Genomic DNA, 15,866 nt, shown 5'->3' on the forward strand with positions numbered 1-15,866 from the left:
TATTTTTTTTTGGATGTGAAAAAAAACAGTTTGCCAATCAGCAATGCAGTTAGCGAGATTCGAGCGATATTCATACACACCAACACACAACACGGTAACAGTGTATGAGGGTAGAAGCATCAGTAATAATGACCATCATTATTATTGTCAAAATGGGCATGCTCATCATGATCATCAGGTTCAAATAGCCGATTCCATTTTTTGCCCGAATAAAAGAAAAATTCGATCCATTTTTCAATGTTTTTTTGTTTTGTTTTTTTTTGGTTAACAATTCTGGATTCGGATGCAAACTTGGCTAATAAAATGTCGTTGGTTGATAGTTTTTTGTATTCTGATTTTTATTGCAAACATTGGATTTATCATTGTTTTTTTGCCTACAAATGATGTTCGGAAAAATGAATCAATCGTTGTTGAAATATGGAGTAAATCTGCTATTGGTCAATATTTTTGGGAAAATATTTTCGATGGAAATATTGAATCAAAATTAATGACCAAAGATGAATTGAATCATCTTTATATGGAAGGTTGGAAAACTATCGATTCCGTACGTTTTCATTTTCGTACTGGCCCGTCACTTAAACCTGAAAGTTATCGATCATTTAGACCGAAAAATTTGGTATTGATTTTAAATTGGCGTAGTAATGATAAAATCAATTATTCCAACAAATGGTTGCGTACAGTTTTTGAAGATCCGAATAATGTACCATCAAATGTTGGCATTATAGCATTGGGAAATGAATCCTGTAATAATACCTGGTTTACCGACCATTTGAAAAACTATCCAAATTTACGTTTTTTATTTTTGGTTTATGATTCTACTTTGGTTGATAACCAATTAATATATCAATGGCCATTAGGCGTTGCAACATATCGTAATTTTCCATCCACATCTGTTATTGATATTCATTCATCAAGGCCTTATGTATGTAATTTTGTTGCCACCATTTATCCAAATTCTTCACGTCAAGAACTTTACAATTTATTCACTAAAAATGATTGGAATCATAAATGTTTAATTAAAACTCGTTCCAAATGGATAGCCAATGAAAATATCGAATCAATGAATAGTTATGTTGAAGCATTACATTCATCTGATTTAACATTATGTCCAGCCGGTTTAAATGTTGAATGTTATCGAATTTTGGAAGCTGTTGAATATGGATCGATACCAGTGATTGAAGAATCGATTATCAATCATTACAATGTCCAAAACAAAAATCAATGTGATCGTCAACAAGTATTACGATTATTTAAACAATTCAATGCACCATTTCATTATGTTCAAAATTGGACTGAACAATTACCGAATCTATTAGCACAATATAATGCTATGGATTTACGTGAACTTATCCGACGACGAATCAAACTTATCAAATGGTATTATCGTTTTCGAATTCATTTACGTAATCATTTTGTTAATGTTTTAAAGGAAAAATTTGTTTAATTGAATAATTCATATGAATAATAACATTTGATATATTAGTTATAAGCTAATTGCTTATTAGGCAAAACCAAAAAAAAGAAAAAATAAATGATAATATAAGAGATCAAGTAGTAGTGGAAAGCGATTGAAATTTTTCTTCAAGTAATGTTAATCTTTGATCAATATGTAATATTGAATCGGTCATTGTTTCCAATTGTTGTAATATACATTTTAATATGCTAATTGAATTGGACAATTTTAATGGATGATGATCATCACCAATATCATCGGATTTTTTATCATTTTTGGTTACATTAAATGATTTGTTCATTTGTTGATTTGGATCGAAACAAATGCTTTGTATATCATCATCATCATCATCATTATCATCAATAATAACATCATCATTATTATTATTGTTGCAATGTTGAGTATTTAGATTACTTTGCCATAACAGTATAACATGATCTTGACCGGCAGTAGCAAAATATTGACCATCAGGAGAGAATTGTGCACAATTTACTGGTCCAGTATGAGCTTTTAGAGTAAAAAGATTTCTACCTTCAAGTACATCGATTATTTTACATGTTTGATCCATTGATGAACTAATTAAATAATTTCCATTTGGATGAAAATCACTTGATGATACAATACCATTATGTAGTTGATAGAATTGTATAGTTTTTTCATATCGTAAATCCCAAATTCTTAATAGACAATCTGAACTTGATGATGATATTATGTATTCACATGTTGGATGCCATTGAATACCTAAAAAATGTGTTGAACGTCGTTTTGATGTTAATCGTATAGCAGCTTCTTTTGAACGAATATCCCATATACAAATATTACCATCATCACCACATGATGATAAAAGATTTGAATTTAATTTTGAATAACGAGCATGACGTATCCAATTCGAATGTCCACCACTTAGGGTACAAAGTAATTTATTTGCACAAGTTGTTGACCATAATTTTATTGTTTGATCATCACTGGCCGAACAGAATTGACTACCATCAACATTAATATGTACACTGTTGATTGGTGATTTATGACATCGATATTGTATTGAATCAGATGAACAATTACTAATATCATCTTGATTGATACGCCAAAGTCTTGCCGTACAATCTTTCGATGCCGATATTATAAAATTATCAGTCATTGCAACTGAAGTAACCGAATCTTTATGACCAACAAATTTATAACAAGTATTTGATGTACGTTGTTCATCATCTAAACACCAAAGCATAGCATTATTATCATCCGATGCTGAACATAAATATTGTGAATTTGGTGAAAATGTAATCCAATTGATTGAAAAATGATGATTCTGAAAACATTTCAAGAATGTTGGATCGGCAATATCTATCGCGGTGGTGGTGGTGGTGGCCATCATTACTGTTTTTTAACAATGTTTGTAGCGATGTTTTTAACGATCAAAAATTCATGAAATGACTCATAACCAATTCATCAAACATCGTTGTTTTGAATAATGGTTGCCATTGACAACGCACGTTCGAAACATTCGGTTTTCAAAAAAATCAAAAATAATAATAATAATCCAAGAGCAATTCATAAACATCATGATCGCAGGTGATTATAATAGGTCATTTGTCAATAAATTGAGTTTTCGCGAATCGTGGTCAAATCAATTTGGTTGTTTGAAATTAATTAATTAATCATGTCTACCGATCCAAAAGGACATAATCCAACAGCATTAGATCGTTGGCTTTTAGTTCGTTATAAAAAATATCCAAATGCTCAACAAATACCCAATAATGTCAGGTTTGTATTTTTGGATTTTCGCGAATCAATTTTTTTTTAAATCGAAATTTTTGAATTTTTTCTTTCCATTTTCATAGCTCAATCATGATGCGTAGGGTTCATGATAAAGCAAGGATTCATGTTGCAATTATTATTATGGCATTATCCGGTATCGGTATGTTTACCAATGCAATGATTGGAAAATATCAAGCAAAACAAGGTTATTCAATTGAAAAAGCTGTTGCTGATTATCAACAAGAATATAATAAACGTAAAGAACAAGAACTGAGTCAACAAAAAAAGTAGAATTCAAATTAAATGAGCAAAATGTTTGTTTGTTTTTTTCAATAGAAAAAAGCTCTAGATTTTTTTTTTATTCATAAAATTCTAATTTGTTGTTACTGTTTTGATTGATGATATCAAAATAAATTGTTATTAAAAAAAAAATTGAGTAAATTCAGCATCAAATTGTAGGTAATGTAGTATCGGTTGGTCGATAATATGCACGACATCTTTCATGGAAAATCTGTTTAACAAAAAGAGATGATTGATCAATCAATCGATGAAAACAACAACAAAATCAACAAAATCTTACTTTAAGACTACGATCTTTAACCACTTCTTCAACATACAATTCATTTTGCATTAAACGTAATTTATTTTGTTCTTTACGTAATTGTTTTTGTACAGGAAAATTTGCTTCATTTTCATCATTTTGTTGTTTTAATTGATGAAATGATTCGGATACACGAATGATACATTTTTTGATTGCTTGTTCCCTATTTTTATGCGATTCGATGAGCTAAAACATCAAATCAAATATCAAATATTAAAAATCAAATCATTCTTCAAACAACGATTAACCATACCTGTTTATATAATTCTTGACATTGTTTTGTTGGATCGATACCTTTCACAGCGAATGATTGTGTAGGTATGGTTGTATTGATAGCATGTACAATATTATCATCAAATTTACGAAGATTTTTCAGTGCATCCTAATTTTTTTTTTTTTGCGAAACAAATGTAAAAAAATCAAAAAACCAAAGCTTTTTGAATCAATGATAATAATAATACCTCGAATGCAAGAAAATCATCACACATTGTTTCCATGTTTGAAGAAATGGATTTTTTTTAAGAATTTTGAACCCAAAAAAAAATGAATCAAAATGTTTGAAAACGCTCAAGTCACGTTGTTCAATTCAAAAAAAAAAAAACAGCCGTTCAACAAGCCAGACGTTCGAATAATGGCGTATACAGATAGAACGTTACCTCATGCATATGATGGTTTCGTGAAAGTTTTGAAAGTTTTTAAATTTTTTAAAATGTTTAATATTTTGCAAAATAATAATAATAAAAGTAAATAATTCATTTTAAGCAAATACACAATATATGGATAATATAGAGGGAATGAACAATGTATGAATGAATAATGAATGATTATTTGTTGTTGTTTGATTGGTTTTGTTGTTCGATTTGTTTGGACAAATTTGATGTGACTGAAATACTTGATATTAGTTGACTAGAAATAAGAATATTATTCCTATTCGGTAGAAAAAAACAAAAAATCAAGTATTAAATGTGTTATAGTGGAAAAAGAATTAAACTTACTCGACAAGAAAATCTTCAACATCTTTTTCATCAAAATCGGCACCAAATTCATCACCAAGACTAACAAAATTACCAATCAATTCACCATTTTTGTAGATTAATAAAGCAGGAACTCCATATTTGGTCTATGAAGAATCAAAAATCATTATTAATAAATGAATAATGTTTGATTTAAAAAAACAACTAACAAATTCACGACTCATTCCAACATTGATAGCATCAAGTGAACAGAAAAGAACATCCGGATATTTTCTTGCCAATTTATCAATACAATTATTCATCATATTACATTCAACAATTTTATGATTATAAATATGTGTTACAATCAATACGGATCGTAATTGAACATCATCAATATGTTTAAGAAATGCTTCACCACTTGGTAAATGTTTAAGTTCACCAAATTGTTTATTAGCTGTTGATCGTTGATAACGATCAAGCATTTCTTTCATTCTTTTTGCAATATATTCATTAATAAATGGATCATCTTCATCATCCAAATCATCTGTAGTGGTTGCTGGTGGTGGTGGCGGTGGTGGTAATTTTACTGTCATTGCTGATTTTTTAATTCTTTCCGATCGTGCTCGTTCACGATTTAAACGTCGTTCATTTTCAAATTTTTTATATCGTTGAAAATCTTCGATTACACCTTTTGGTCCAGTCTGTTTTTAAATTAATCAATTCAATCAATCAAAAATTAATTTCTTTACATAATCGATAAAACTTACATTACAACTAGTTCCTTCCCATTTAATTTTACTTTGAACACTTATTTCACGATAATCAGAACGATCATCATCATTATCATTATCATCATCACTGCTGCTGCTACAATAATAATGATTCTTTTCGCCCAATAATTTATTATCCAAATTTGACATTTTTTTTGTTAAATGATAAAATCTTCAAATAAAAAAAAACTCAAACGATCCAAAATCCAAAATAAACAAAGGGAGGACACACACAGAGAATGCACAGGGCAACAATATTCGGGATCAATAATTCATAACACTGTTGTGTTTGTCTGAACTCCTGGGAAAAAAATCGAGCAAAAAAGGTAACTTGCGCATTAAATGGATTCTTGTTCGATTCTATTCGAATATGGTTTTGAACGCCATCTTTTGGTTGAACAAAATAAATGATTAAAGATTCGAAATTGTTATTTATATGTTCCATTTGAGCATCCAAAACAGTCAAACCGAAATTTTATATGTTTTTTTTCGATCATTTTTTTCCGTTTTTTTCGGTTATCATCGAATCCTGGTGAATCACAATTGTGAAAAATACAACGAGTTGAACGAAGACGACGACGACAATTTGAACGGATCATTATCATCATCATTTGACACAAGCAGATCTATATCCGAATTCAACGAAGCGAAGCTTGAAAAGGTAAGATAAATGAATGAATGAATAATCGAAGATGGTTGAATGACATGAAATTGAATGGTTGAATGATTGAACAACAACAATAATAATAGTTCAATTGATAATTAGTATGGGATTGTTGTTGTTGTTGTATTCATAATCATCAATGTATGTCTTTTTATACCATCAACCATCAACGCATTGTTATCGATGGATCGATCTAACAATCGAATCAATTAATTATGATTATTATTATTCAAATTGCAAACATGCGCAATGTTTGACTTCCGTTTTTTGTTTGTTGAGAAATTGATTGAGGTTGTCAATCAACTTTGTTCAACAACAACAAAAAAATATGGTCATCGATCAATCATAATCAAAAAGAAAATCATTCTCCTAATATATTGGGCATCTACAAATCAAATGTTGTAATCAATTAATGACCATTCAAATATGACCTCCATTTATCCTGATTGGGTTATGATCGTTTTTTTTTGACTAAAGAATGAATGAATGGCAAAACACCACGATTAGAAAAGATTGTCAATTCAAAGGTCATTGTAATCAATTGAAAATTTTTTGATCATATAATGTGGAATATGGCAATTAAAACAAAAAAAACCAACTGGTCATACTGGTTGTCAGGTGTTTTTTTTTCATCGATGATGGTCATTTTCTTCAATTTTCTTCTGAAACATATAACATTCATATGTGAAAGATTTTCAAACCGTAAATAATACCGTTATTATATGGCACCACCACCACCACCACTACTGCTAACAATCAACGATTATTTTCATGGTGTGTTCAACAAAAAATAAGGCAAAAAGCCAAAGATCAAAGACTTGTATATGGTAAAAACAAATGATTGAAACCTACACACACACACACACAACGGCCATATAGCAACAGGTATCGGCAAATTGAAGGTGTGTACTGGCAGCAATGATGATGATGATGATGATAAAAAGGCAGTATCCCAGTATTCTTCAACAACAGGTATAATGGTGAGTATATATGTTTTTCTTGTGTTTTAAAAATAGAAAGGTAGTAGAAGCTACCTATACTAATGAATCGACCATTCCAATCCATGTTGTTGTTAGGTAGATGTTTAATGAACAAGAGAAGCAAAACGACAAAAATAACCAACCATCAGCAACAATTATTTGACCAATTCTTTGATGATCGCAAATAAATAATAATGAACGTTTTACAATGCAAAAAAAAATACCAAAGAATGAAATTATGATTCAATTATAATGATGATTATTATTCAACGTAACGATAACCAGTCTAACTTGAATGACTACTACCTGGCTTGATTGCCTTGTTGTTGTTGTTGATGTGATGTCAAGTCCGAAATTAGGTGAAATATACAAGCTTATATTGTCGACAAGCAAGCAGGCAGGCAGCCATAACAGGTACGTTGAACAACAACAACAACAATAACAAAACAGGAATGGCCGTTTTGAACGCCGTTAAAAAAAGTCGACCAACAACAACAGGTTGAATATGAACAACAACAACTAGTTTGCATCCCTCCTCCCAATCTATCCATCCATCCATCGGGTTGTTGTCATTCCAGTCAGTTGTCCGTCGTCATCATCGTCATCATCGAGCAGAGTTGGCTGGCTTGCAAATAAGCATTGGCTTGAAATAATCAACAAAACAAAAACAACAACAACAAATCAAAACTGTTCTTATTTCCATCCTCCTCATCATTATCGTTCTCTTCCCCCTCCATCCAACGACAACAACAAAAAAAAAGACGGAAGCAGAGTGTATTCGTGTTCGATTTTTGTTTTCTTAACGAAACAAGTCTTGAAACAACTTTGAAGATAATAATAACTGTTATTATCAAACACAACGCCACCACCACCACCATCATCATAACCATCGCTGCCGCTATGATCCGCAAATCTCCGAAACTTAACTTGTTTTGTTTTGGCCACCATCATCATCATCATCAACGTACATACATAGTGTTTGATGATCATCATCACCCGAACTCGATTCATAATTTACCATTTTGCCATTTTACAGACTTGTTGTTCTCTTTTAGTTCGTTATTCTCTTTCTCTCTCTCTCGTTTCTCATTTCTCATTTCTTATCGTTTATTCTTTTCTTTTCTTATTTTTTTCAATCCGTTCATCAGTGTTTGACCTCATCGAATGATCGACGTTTTCGTCATCGTCATCAGTGTTGACGAGAGCAGCAGACATTTTCTCCATTCTTTATTATTATTTTTTCTTTTTTTTCTTCATATTGCTTCTTATTGTTATCGTTGCTCTCAAAAAAAAAAATTTGGTTTCATTAAAAAAAAAAAAGATTATTCCGGGATTATTCAACAACAAAGGTGAGTGAGTTGTGTAATTTACGTGTATAATTGTACGTGTGTGTGTTAAATCAAATTTGATTGATTTGTGGTGGGTGTGTTTGATTCTGTTTCATCAACATCATCATCATCATCATCATAGTGTTGTTTTTCAATTATCCGATGCCATATTCTATAACAATCAACGAACCAGAATTGGACTCAACAATTTCAACAACAACAACTACAACAACAACAATTATTAATGATGATGATGAACAAAATATTTATTGTTTGAATCAAAAATTCTCTTCATTATCTCCACCTCCATTATTACCGTATGATTTATTAACAACGTGGCCATCATTTTTATCAACAACAAACGGTGAACAACAACAACAACAACAACAAAATTCATCACCAACAACAATAACGACGGCGATCCAAAAACAAATCTCTACTAATTATTCGGAACAACATTCACCATCGTCATCATTGTCGATGAATGGTGTTGTACATCATAGTTCAGCCGTTACGGCTACTAGTGCAACAAGCGGAAATAATATTGGTTCGGTTGTTGGTGATTTAATTACCAATGCCGATATGGGCCAATATTTACAGCTTGCACAAAAAATTCAACTATCCAATGTGGCTACAACAGCATCAATCACAACCAACAACAACAACAATAATAATAATGATAATAATGATAATTGTTCATCATCAACGTCATCATCATCGACACCGACAACTACAGCGATCAATTCGACTATAACCACAACCGGTAACAACAACAACAACAACAGCAATAATAATAATAATAATAATCTTGTAACAACGGCCAACAATTCACAACAACAACAACAATCATCGGATAATAGTTTTGATGCAAGCCAGATTCAATTCATATTAAGTCCATCGGGTCAATTTCAAACAGCTCAAATTGTATCCAGTAATAATTCATCCGGTGTTGGTAATGATTGTACTAGTTCGATTGTTTATTCAACTAGTTCGGTTACAAGTGATGATCCTGGTACTGGTGAATCGGATGGAACCAAAATAGAATCATCAACAGAAACATTGTTAAACAATGTTGTTGCTGCCACTGTTTCTACATCTGTATCATCAAATAATGCCACTAGTACTGCGGCAGATTCATCATCATCTTCATCATCGGTAGCGTCATCGGTTTCAGGATCGAATACGACATCCAATAATAATGTTCAACAACAACAACAAATGGTACAACAACAATCAGGTCTTGTGCAACAAGTGATCTCGAATTCTCATAATCAACAACAACAACAACTTCATCATCCTCATTCGCATCAGGCCAACGATAATGGCAATAATAATAATAATAATGTTCAATCATCTCATCAATCATCAAACAACAATGGCAATCAACAACAACAGCAGCAACAACAAACAAACGAACAAATGCAGATTCGAGATTATCTAAGTGAAATCAATGTCTTACAATCTGCTGCAGTCATCAACAATTCCAATCAACAACAACAACAACAACAGGCCCAGATACAAATTGCAACCAATAACCATAATAATGGTCTCATTCAACAACAACAACAAGCAACGAATGCCACCACTACAACATTATTATCGCTTGATCAAGCGGCACTTGGCCTTCCATCTAATACAACTCTTTTGACGAATGCATCGTTTTTGGATGGACAACAACAACATCATCTGATGAAAAATGGCTCCATCATTATTGATCCATCATTGACCGATCCATCTAATCTTAACTATGTTTACAGTACATTGCAACTACAATTAGCTACCGCAGATCATCAAAATAAAAATACTATCATGGATCATGCTACAAAATCATCACCAATATTTGCGATAGCAACATCGGCAACAAATACTGCCGAACTTGTACATGGTCAAACAAACAACAGTATTATGCAACAACAAAATGGTGCTCAACAACAAAACAATTCCAATAATAATAATAACAACAACAACAATAGTGCAGCTTCTCGCAGAGGTCGAGGTCGTCCAAAGAAATATTCCGATCCATTATCATTAGCTGTTGAACAATGCCTCGAGAATAGTAATAGTCCTACTCAACAACAACAACAACAATCTCAGCTTCAACAAATCCAACAACAACAGCAGCAGCAACAACAACAACAACAACAACAACAACAACAACAACAACAATCTCAAATTCAGCAAATCCAACAGCAACAACAACAACAGCAAGCGACTGCCACCACCGTATTGGTCACAACGACAAATACCGGTAATGGACAACAACAACAACAATTAACTCAATTTGGTACACCATTAACGGTGACAAGCAATATGAATACAAATCAATTGCTTCACGCTGCCAATGCTTCGAATACTACCACAAACACTACTCAACAAGCAGCAACAACAACAATGATGATGATGACAACACCGACCAATATACATCGTTGTCGTTGGCAAGGTTGTTCATTTGCATCAACCGATATATTGGAATTTCGTAATCATAATCGTACACAACATCGTGATGAATCGACAATTATACCATCACGAAAAGGAAAATCATCTTCATCAAAAGATCCATTGATTTGTGAAGTACCTGGTTGTGGTTATTCACCAAAATATCGTCGTTTATTGATTGATCATCAAAATGCTCATAAAGGATTACGAGCACATAAATGTTGTTTTTGTGAATATAATTCTTCGTATTTTGGCGATATTCGTAAACATATGATTAAAAAACATCCAGATCTAGCACAAGAAATCAAACTTACCAAACTTAAACTCAAACAAAATGGTGGTTTGGATAATAAAAAAGGAACGAAAAAACATAGAGTCGATGAAATGGGCAATAAAATTGAAACAAAATCAAGAAAACAACAATCAAACAGTACTGATAATGATCCAAATTCTATCGGTGGTAAAGGTCGTAAACGAAATTATAATCGCAAAAATTCAAAAAAGAGCAAAAAAGATGATGCATCATCAAATGCATTAAACGCTGCCCAAGTTGCTCCCACTACATTGACATTGCCAGGTGGATTAACGTTGGCCACACCGAACGTCGGTAACAATGGCAATCAAATCAATCAGCAATATCAATTTATTGGAACGCCAACCGGATATCATCCACTGCAATTAAATAATGCTACTCAGGCCGATTTGGCCACACTACATTCAATGGGTTCCAATTATGGTACGAATGCTTCGACAACCAATACACCGCATGGTCTAATGCCACAAACGGCAATCATTTATCTACAAACCACTAATGCATCGGGCCAACCATCCACTATACAGATTTCTTCTAACGATATGAACGCTATTAATCAATTGATTGCTGCAGGTGGTGCAACATATGCCACTACTGCCGATCTAAATTCATTGACCAATGGTCAATTGACAGCTTTGTCATCCTCAAATGGTCAACATCAACTTCAGCTTCAACATCATAATCATCATCAACATCACCAACAACAACAACAACAGCAGCAGCATCAGTTTGCGACGTCTAATTCATCATCGGCTATACTTGCGGCCACATCTATTTCCGGTACATCAACCACAGGTCAACAACAACAACATCATCATCATTTAGTGCAATCATCTCAACAACAGCAACAACAACAAGCTCGTAATGATATGGCCGTTGCGACCAATGGTTTTGCAACGATTGGTGCTGATGGAACGCTAACATTTCTTACAGATCCGACGGCTGCTGCAGTTGCCGCTGCTGTCCAACAACAGCAACAACAATCGAATCAACAACAAACTGGTTCAAATCAATCTGGTGGTACAACAACAACCACATTACAACAAGCTGCAGTCACATTATTTAAATGTGATTATCCTTTATGTTATTTTCAAACCGATCAATATGAAAGTTTATTGATTCATAAACATCGGGATCATTCTACGACCACAACCAATTCAACGGTCCATTTGCAACAACAACAACAACAGCAACAACTTCAGTTACAACAACAACAACAGCAGCAGCAACAACAACAACAACAACAGATTACGATAATTGATGCGGCCACATTGGCTTCATTGACCGGGCAATCAAGCAATCAAAATGGACAACAACATCAATTGATACATCATCAACCATCAGGTGTTTATACGTTGGCCAATGCACAGCCATTACCAACATCATCTTCAGCAAATTCGGTGATCAGTTCGCAACAGCATTTTATATTGGATCCCTATAGTGGAATGATCACAACAACGGCAGCCATCAATCAGGCTGCTGCATCTGCTACAGCAAATAACAATGATCCAAATGGTTCGAACATTGCCAATGGTGCAACTATACTCAATATTAATCAACTCATCTCATCATCTTCATCGCCCGGTACGACAACGACCAACAGCAATGGAACATCATCATCAACGGATATGTTGGTAAAAGGACAGAAAAGTAGTCCGTTATTAATCAATAATAATAATAATAATGGTACCGCTGGATCGGTAGTGATCAATTCTACTTCTAATGATCAACTTCAACAACATCATCAGATTGTCAATGTTGGTGGTCAACCGCATATGATATTTACTGGCGATCCAAATACATTGTCATCATTTTTCACTACACAAACTAACGCAAACAATCAACAGCAACAGAATCAAACATCGACCAGTACGGTACATCAAGTGGTAGCAACAATTAATCAAAATGGTATGGCTACATTAACTCAACAACAACCACAACAAAATAATAATAATAATAATAATGGTAACAATAATGGTGGAAGTCCACAAAACCTTGGTTCCAATTCATCATCATCATCATCATCATCGTCAACGGTAATCACAATACCGAATAATTCTTCAACATCATCAATTGTAACTACATCGGTAGCACAATTAGCAGCAACATCACAATGAATTCCATTGATAAATTAAAACTAACATTAGAAATTGATAAATATTGATAAGATATAATCATATATTTCACCCACCTATCATACCCATTTACCATATACCATTCATCATCATTTATCATCCACATTCCAAATGATAGTCGTGCATGTTTACATCATCATCATCTTATAGTAATAGACATGCATACTGTACAAACAATACACAATCAATCAATCAATCAATCAATTCATTAACCAAAAACAAACTATAATATCCGAATCACTGATCAACTTTTTTTTTTGCTTTCTTGACAATGTTTTTTTTTAATATTTTTGTATTCGTTTGGCTCGCTCTCTCATAGTACAATTAATTTATTGAATTATCATTATTATTATTATTTTTTATACAAAGAAATCTATTTTAAACTGATTTAATCAAAACAAAGAAAATACACACACAATTTTTATATTTACATTACTCACACACATATCTCGATCAAACAGGTGACAGACAAAGCAATTATAAGATTTTTTTTTCTTCATTCTGTTTTTATTCTTATTATTATCATTATCATTATCATCAATGAACAAATGTGGCAATCATAAACATACACAAACAAACAGATCAGATACTGATACAACTCATTCAAACTATTTTTTTTTCTTCTTCTTCTTCTTATGACCGAATTGATAAAAAATGGAATAAAGAATTTGGTCTTCAAATAGTCTTTGAGTCAAGGTTATTTCGAGGTTATTTTTGCTGTTGAATGGATGGATATAATATTCGATCGATTCGAATATCGAATTCAGTAACAGGTATTTGATCAACAATTTGTTGATCAAATGCTAAACCAATTGTTAATGGATATTGATGATGATGATTTTCGTTTGCCATTTGTTGCCGCTGACGACATTGATCCAACCATCTATCATAATAACCTTTACCATGTCCCAGACGTAAACCATCATTTGTAAATGCAACACCAGGTACAAGAATCAGATCCAAACCACCTGTTTGCATTGCATCAGATCTTGTTGTTTTTGTTGTTGCGGTTGAATCAATCAAATCTGGTTGTTTTATTCGATATTTAGGTTCAATAGGCATTTGTTCATAATCATGCCAATTATTAATTTTCAACATTTGCATATTAGGATTATCTGGTGAATATCTTGGTACAAAACATTGTTTATTCGATTGTAAACATTGTTTCAAAATTGGTAATGTATCAATTTCTTTATCTTCCATACTCAGGTAAAGACCAATACGTTTTGATTGTTTAAATTCAATCATTTCGAATAAAATTTCATGTATAATTTGTGATTGTCGATGAATTTCATCCACGGATAATTGTCCTATTCTTGTGGCTATTTCTTTTCGTAATAAACGTTTTGATTGTTGAATTGTAGTAGCCATCATTCAATAATACGGAATTGGATTCCAAAGATTCAAAACTTTTCGACCAAAAAAAAAAAAAAAGATTGGAGCTAGAAAAACATCAAAACAGAGCAACAAAAAAGTGAGCAGAGCAGAGCTATCAAGTTTGCTATTGATAAACACGTCCATTTCGCGAATCATATCATAGCAATCAATCAAAATCGCAATTTCTATCGCATTTGATTGCGATTGAAAATTATCTTATTGGCCAAATATGTTTTGTGTTGCTCATCATCGCCACCATCGTCAACATTATCGAACATTTGATTCGGAATACGAAAAACATAACGAACAAACGAAAAACTGTTCGCCCAATTCAACCATAACCAGTTTGTGAGCCAAGTCAAGATTATCGATGGATTTAGGTCACACACACACTCACACACACACACTATGAGTAAATGACGGTAATGCAAACACCCATCATCATCATCATTTGGAGAAGAAGAAAAAAAATCCCGTTAATCGATCTCAGGTAGTCGTACCTGTTACACATCACTATTATACACATACACACACGAAACGAAATTGGAATGGTAATTAACCGGAATTAGCTTATATGATCATTGCTTTTAGGCGATCAGTTTATAATCAAAAAAAAGGTTGCCAATAATAAACGCAACAATCGATGATGACCAAATCTGGCGCCAAAGTTGATTATCCTGTTCTCTTTCTTTCTCTCTCTTGGTATTTTTTTATTTTTTTTCGGGTTTCGGCTCCATATTGTGTGAATACCCACTACTGACATATTGAGGTGAAGAGAACGAAAATAGAGAGAGAAAGAGAGAGAGAGAGAGAGACTTATCTTTATCAATATGTTTCGTGTCAATCATCATGTTGATGTCCCATTTCAACAAAAAAAGAAAGAAGAAAATAATTTTAGCTGGTATATTTTGGCCTCAAATGAGATGGTTCGCATGATTGGTGAATGACTGACGGTGATTCAACATTGAAATTGGCTAAAAAAAGATTCGAAACAAACATTAATAACCGAAAAAAAAGAAATGAAGAATAACCGGTCCGGCTCTCTTTTCATTGTGTTGCCCTGTCTGTATTTTGAAATGTCTAAACTTGGAAACCTAG

The 15,866-nt window shown here is 32.7% G+C and overlaps 6 protein-coding genes and 1 long non-coding RNA gene across 8 annotated transcripts; 3 read left to right on the plus strand and 4 right to left on the minus strand.

Moving 5' to 3' along the window:
• Positions 1-98: 98 nt before the first annotated feature.
• Positions 99-1,576, plus strand: LOC113794600 (ribitol-5-phosphate xylosyltransferase 1-like). Its single transcript, XM_027344721.2, has one exon. It carries the CDS (start codon positions 284-286, stop codon positions 1,442-1,444), a length of 1,161 nt encoding a protein of 386 aa, XP_027200522.2. The 5' UTR covers positions 99-283; the 3' UTR covers positions 1,445-1,576.
• Positions 1,518-2,957, minus strand: Poc1 (Proteome of centrioles 1). The gene has a single exon (XM_027344719.2). It carries the CDS (start codon positions 2,823-2,825, stop codon positions 1,548-1,550), a length of 1,278 nt encoding a protein of 425 aa, XP_027200520.2. The 5' UTR covers positions 2,826-2,957; the 3' UTR covers positions 1,518-1,547.
• Positions 2,958-2,994: 37 nt separating this feature from the next.
• On the plus strand, positions 2,995-3,553 carry LOC113794603 (UPF0389 protein CG9231). The gene is made up of 2 exons (XM_027344723.2): positions 2,995-3,214; positions 3,292-3,553. The coding sequence occupies exons 1-2, from the start codon at positions 3,111-3,113 to the stop codon at positions 3,497-3,499; spliced, it is 312 nt and encodes a 103-aa protein (XP_027200524.1). The 5' UTR covers positions 2,995-3,110; the 3' UTR covers positions 3,500-3,553.
• LOC113794599 (phosducin-like protein) lies at positions 3,542-5,876 on the minus strand. The gene is made up of 8 exons (XM_075820975.1): positions 5,533-5,876; positions 4,993-5,466; positions 4,805-4,929; positions 4,646-4,736; positions 4,271-4,324; positions 4,063-4,191; positions 3,789-3,995; positions 3,542-3,719 (listed from the first exon to the last, which is right to left on the minus strand). Exons 1-8 carry the CDS (start codon positions 5,683-5,685, stop codon positions 3,657-3,659), a joined length of 1,296 nt encoding a protein of 431 aa, XP_075677090.1. The 5' UTR covers positions 5,686-5,876; the 3' UTR covers positions 3,542-3,656.
• A 196-nt stretch (positions 5,877-6,072) lies between these two features.
• On the plus strand, positions 6,073-14,071 carry LOC113794595 (uncharacterized). 2 transcript variants are annotated; one of them, XM_075820996.1, is made up of 3 exons: positions 6,944-7,179; positions 7,276-7,593; positions 8,328-14,071. In XM_075820996.1, the coding sequence occupies exon 3, from the start codon at positions 8,670-8,672 to the stop codon at positions 13,371-13,373; it is 4,704 nt and encodes a 1,567-aa protein (XP_075677111.1). In that variant the 5' UTR covers positions 6,944-7,179; positions 7,276-7,593; positions 8,328-8,669; the 3' UTR covers positions 13,374-14,071. The 2 variants fall into 2 exon arrangements, with proteins under 2 accessions (XP_027200516.2, XP_075677111.1); XM_027344715.2 differs by lacking the exons at positions 6,944-7,179; positions 7,276-7,593 and adding an exon at positions 6,073-6,196.
• On the minus strand, positions 6,839-7,163 carry LOC142645241 (uncharacterized). Its single transcript, XR_012846385.1, has 2 exons — positions 7,052-7,163; positions 6,839-6,945 (listed from the first exon to the last, which is right to left on the minus strand). It is a non-coding gene; the product is annotated as an uncharacterized LOC142645241 (long non-coding RNA).
• Positions 13,703-15,375, minus strand: Mthfs (methenyltetrahydrofolate synthetase). Its single transcript, XM_027344722.2, has one exon. The coding sequence runs from the start codon at positions 14,763-14,765 to the stop codon at positions 14,100-14,102; it is 666 nt and encodes a 221-aa protein (XP_027200523.1). The 5' UTR covers positions 14,766-15,375; the 3' UTR covers positions 13,703-14,099.
• Between the last annotated feature and the right edge of the window lie 491 nt (positions 15,376-15,866).

The sequence above is a fragment of the Dermatophagoides pteronyssinus genome, unplaced genomic scaffold (genome assembly GCF_027571235.1).
Source record: "Dermatophagoides pteronyssinus isolate colony J.1.1.1.1 unplaced genomic scaffold, Derpt_VIB-CSIC_2022.12 sq0008, whole genome shotgun sequence".
NCBI lineage: Eukaryota > Metazoa > Arthropoda > Arachnida > Sarcoptiformes > Pyroglyphidae > Dermatophagoides > Dermatophagoides pteronyssinus.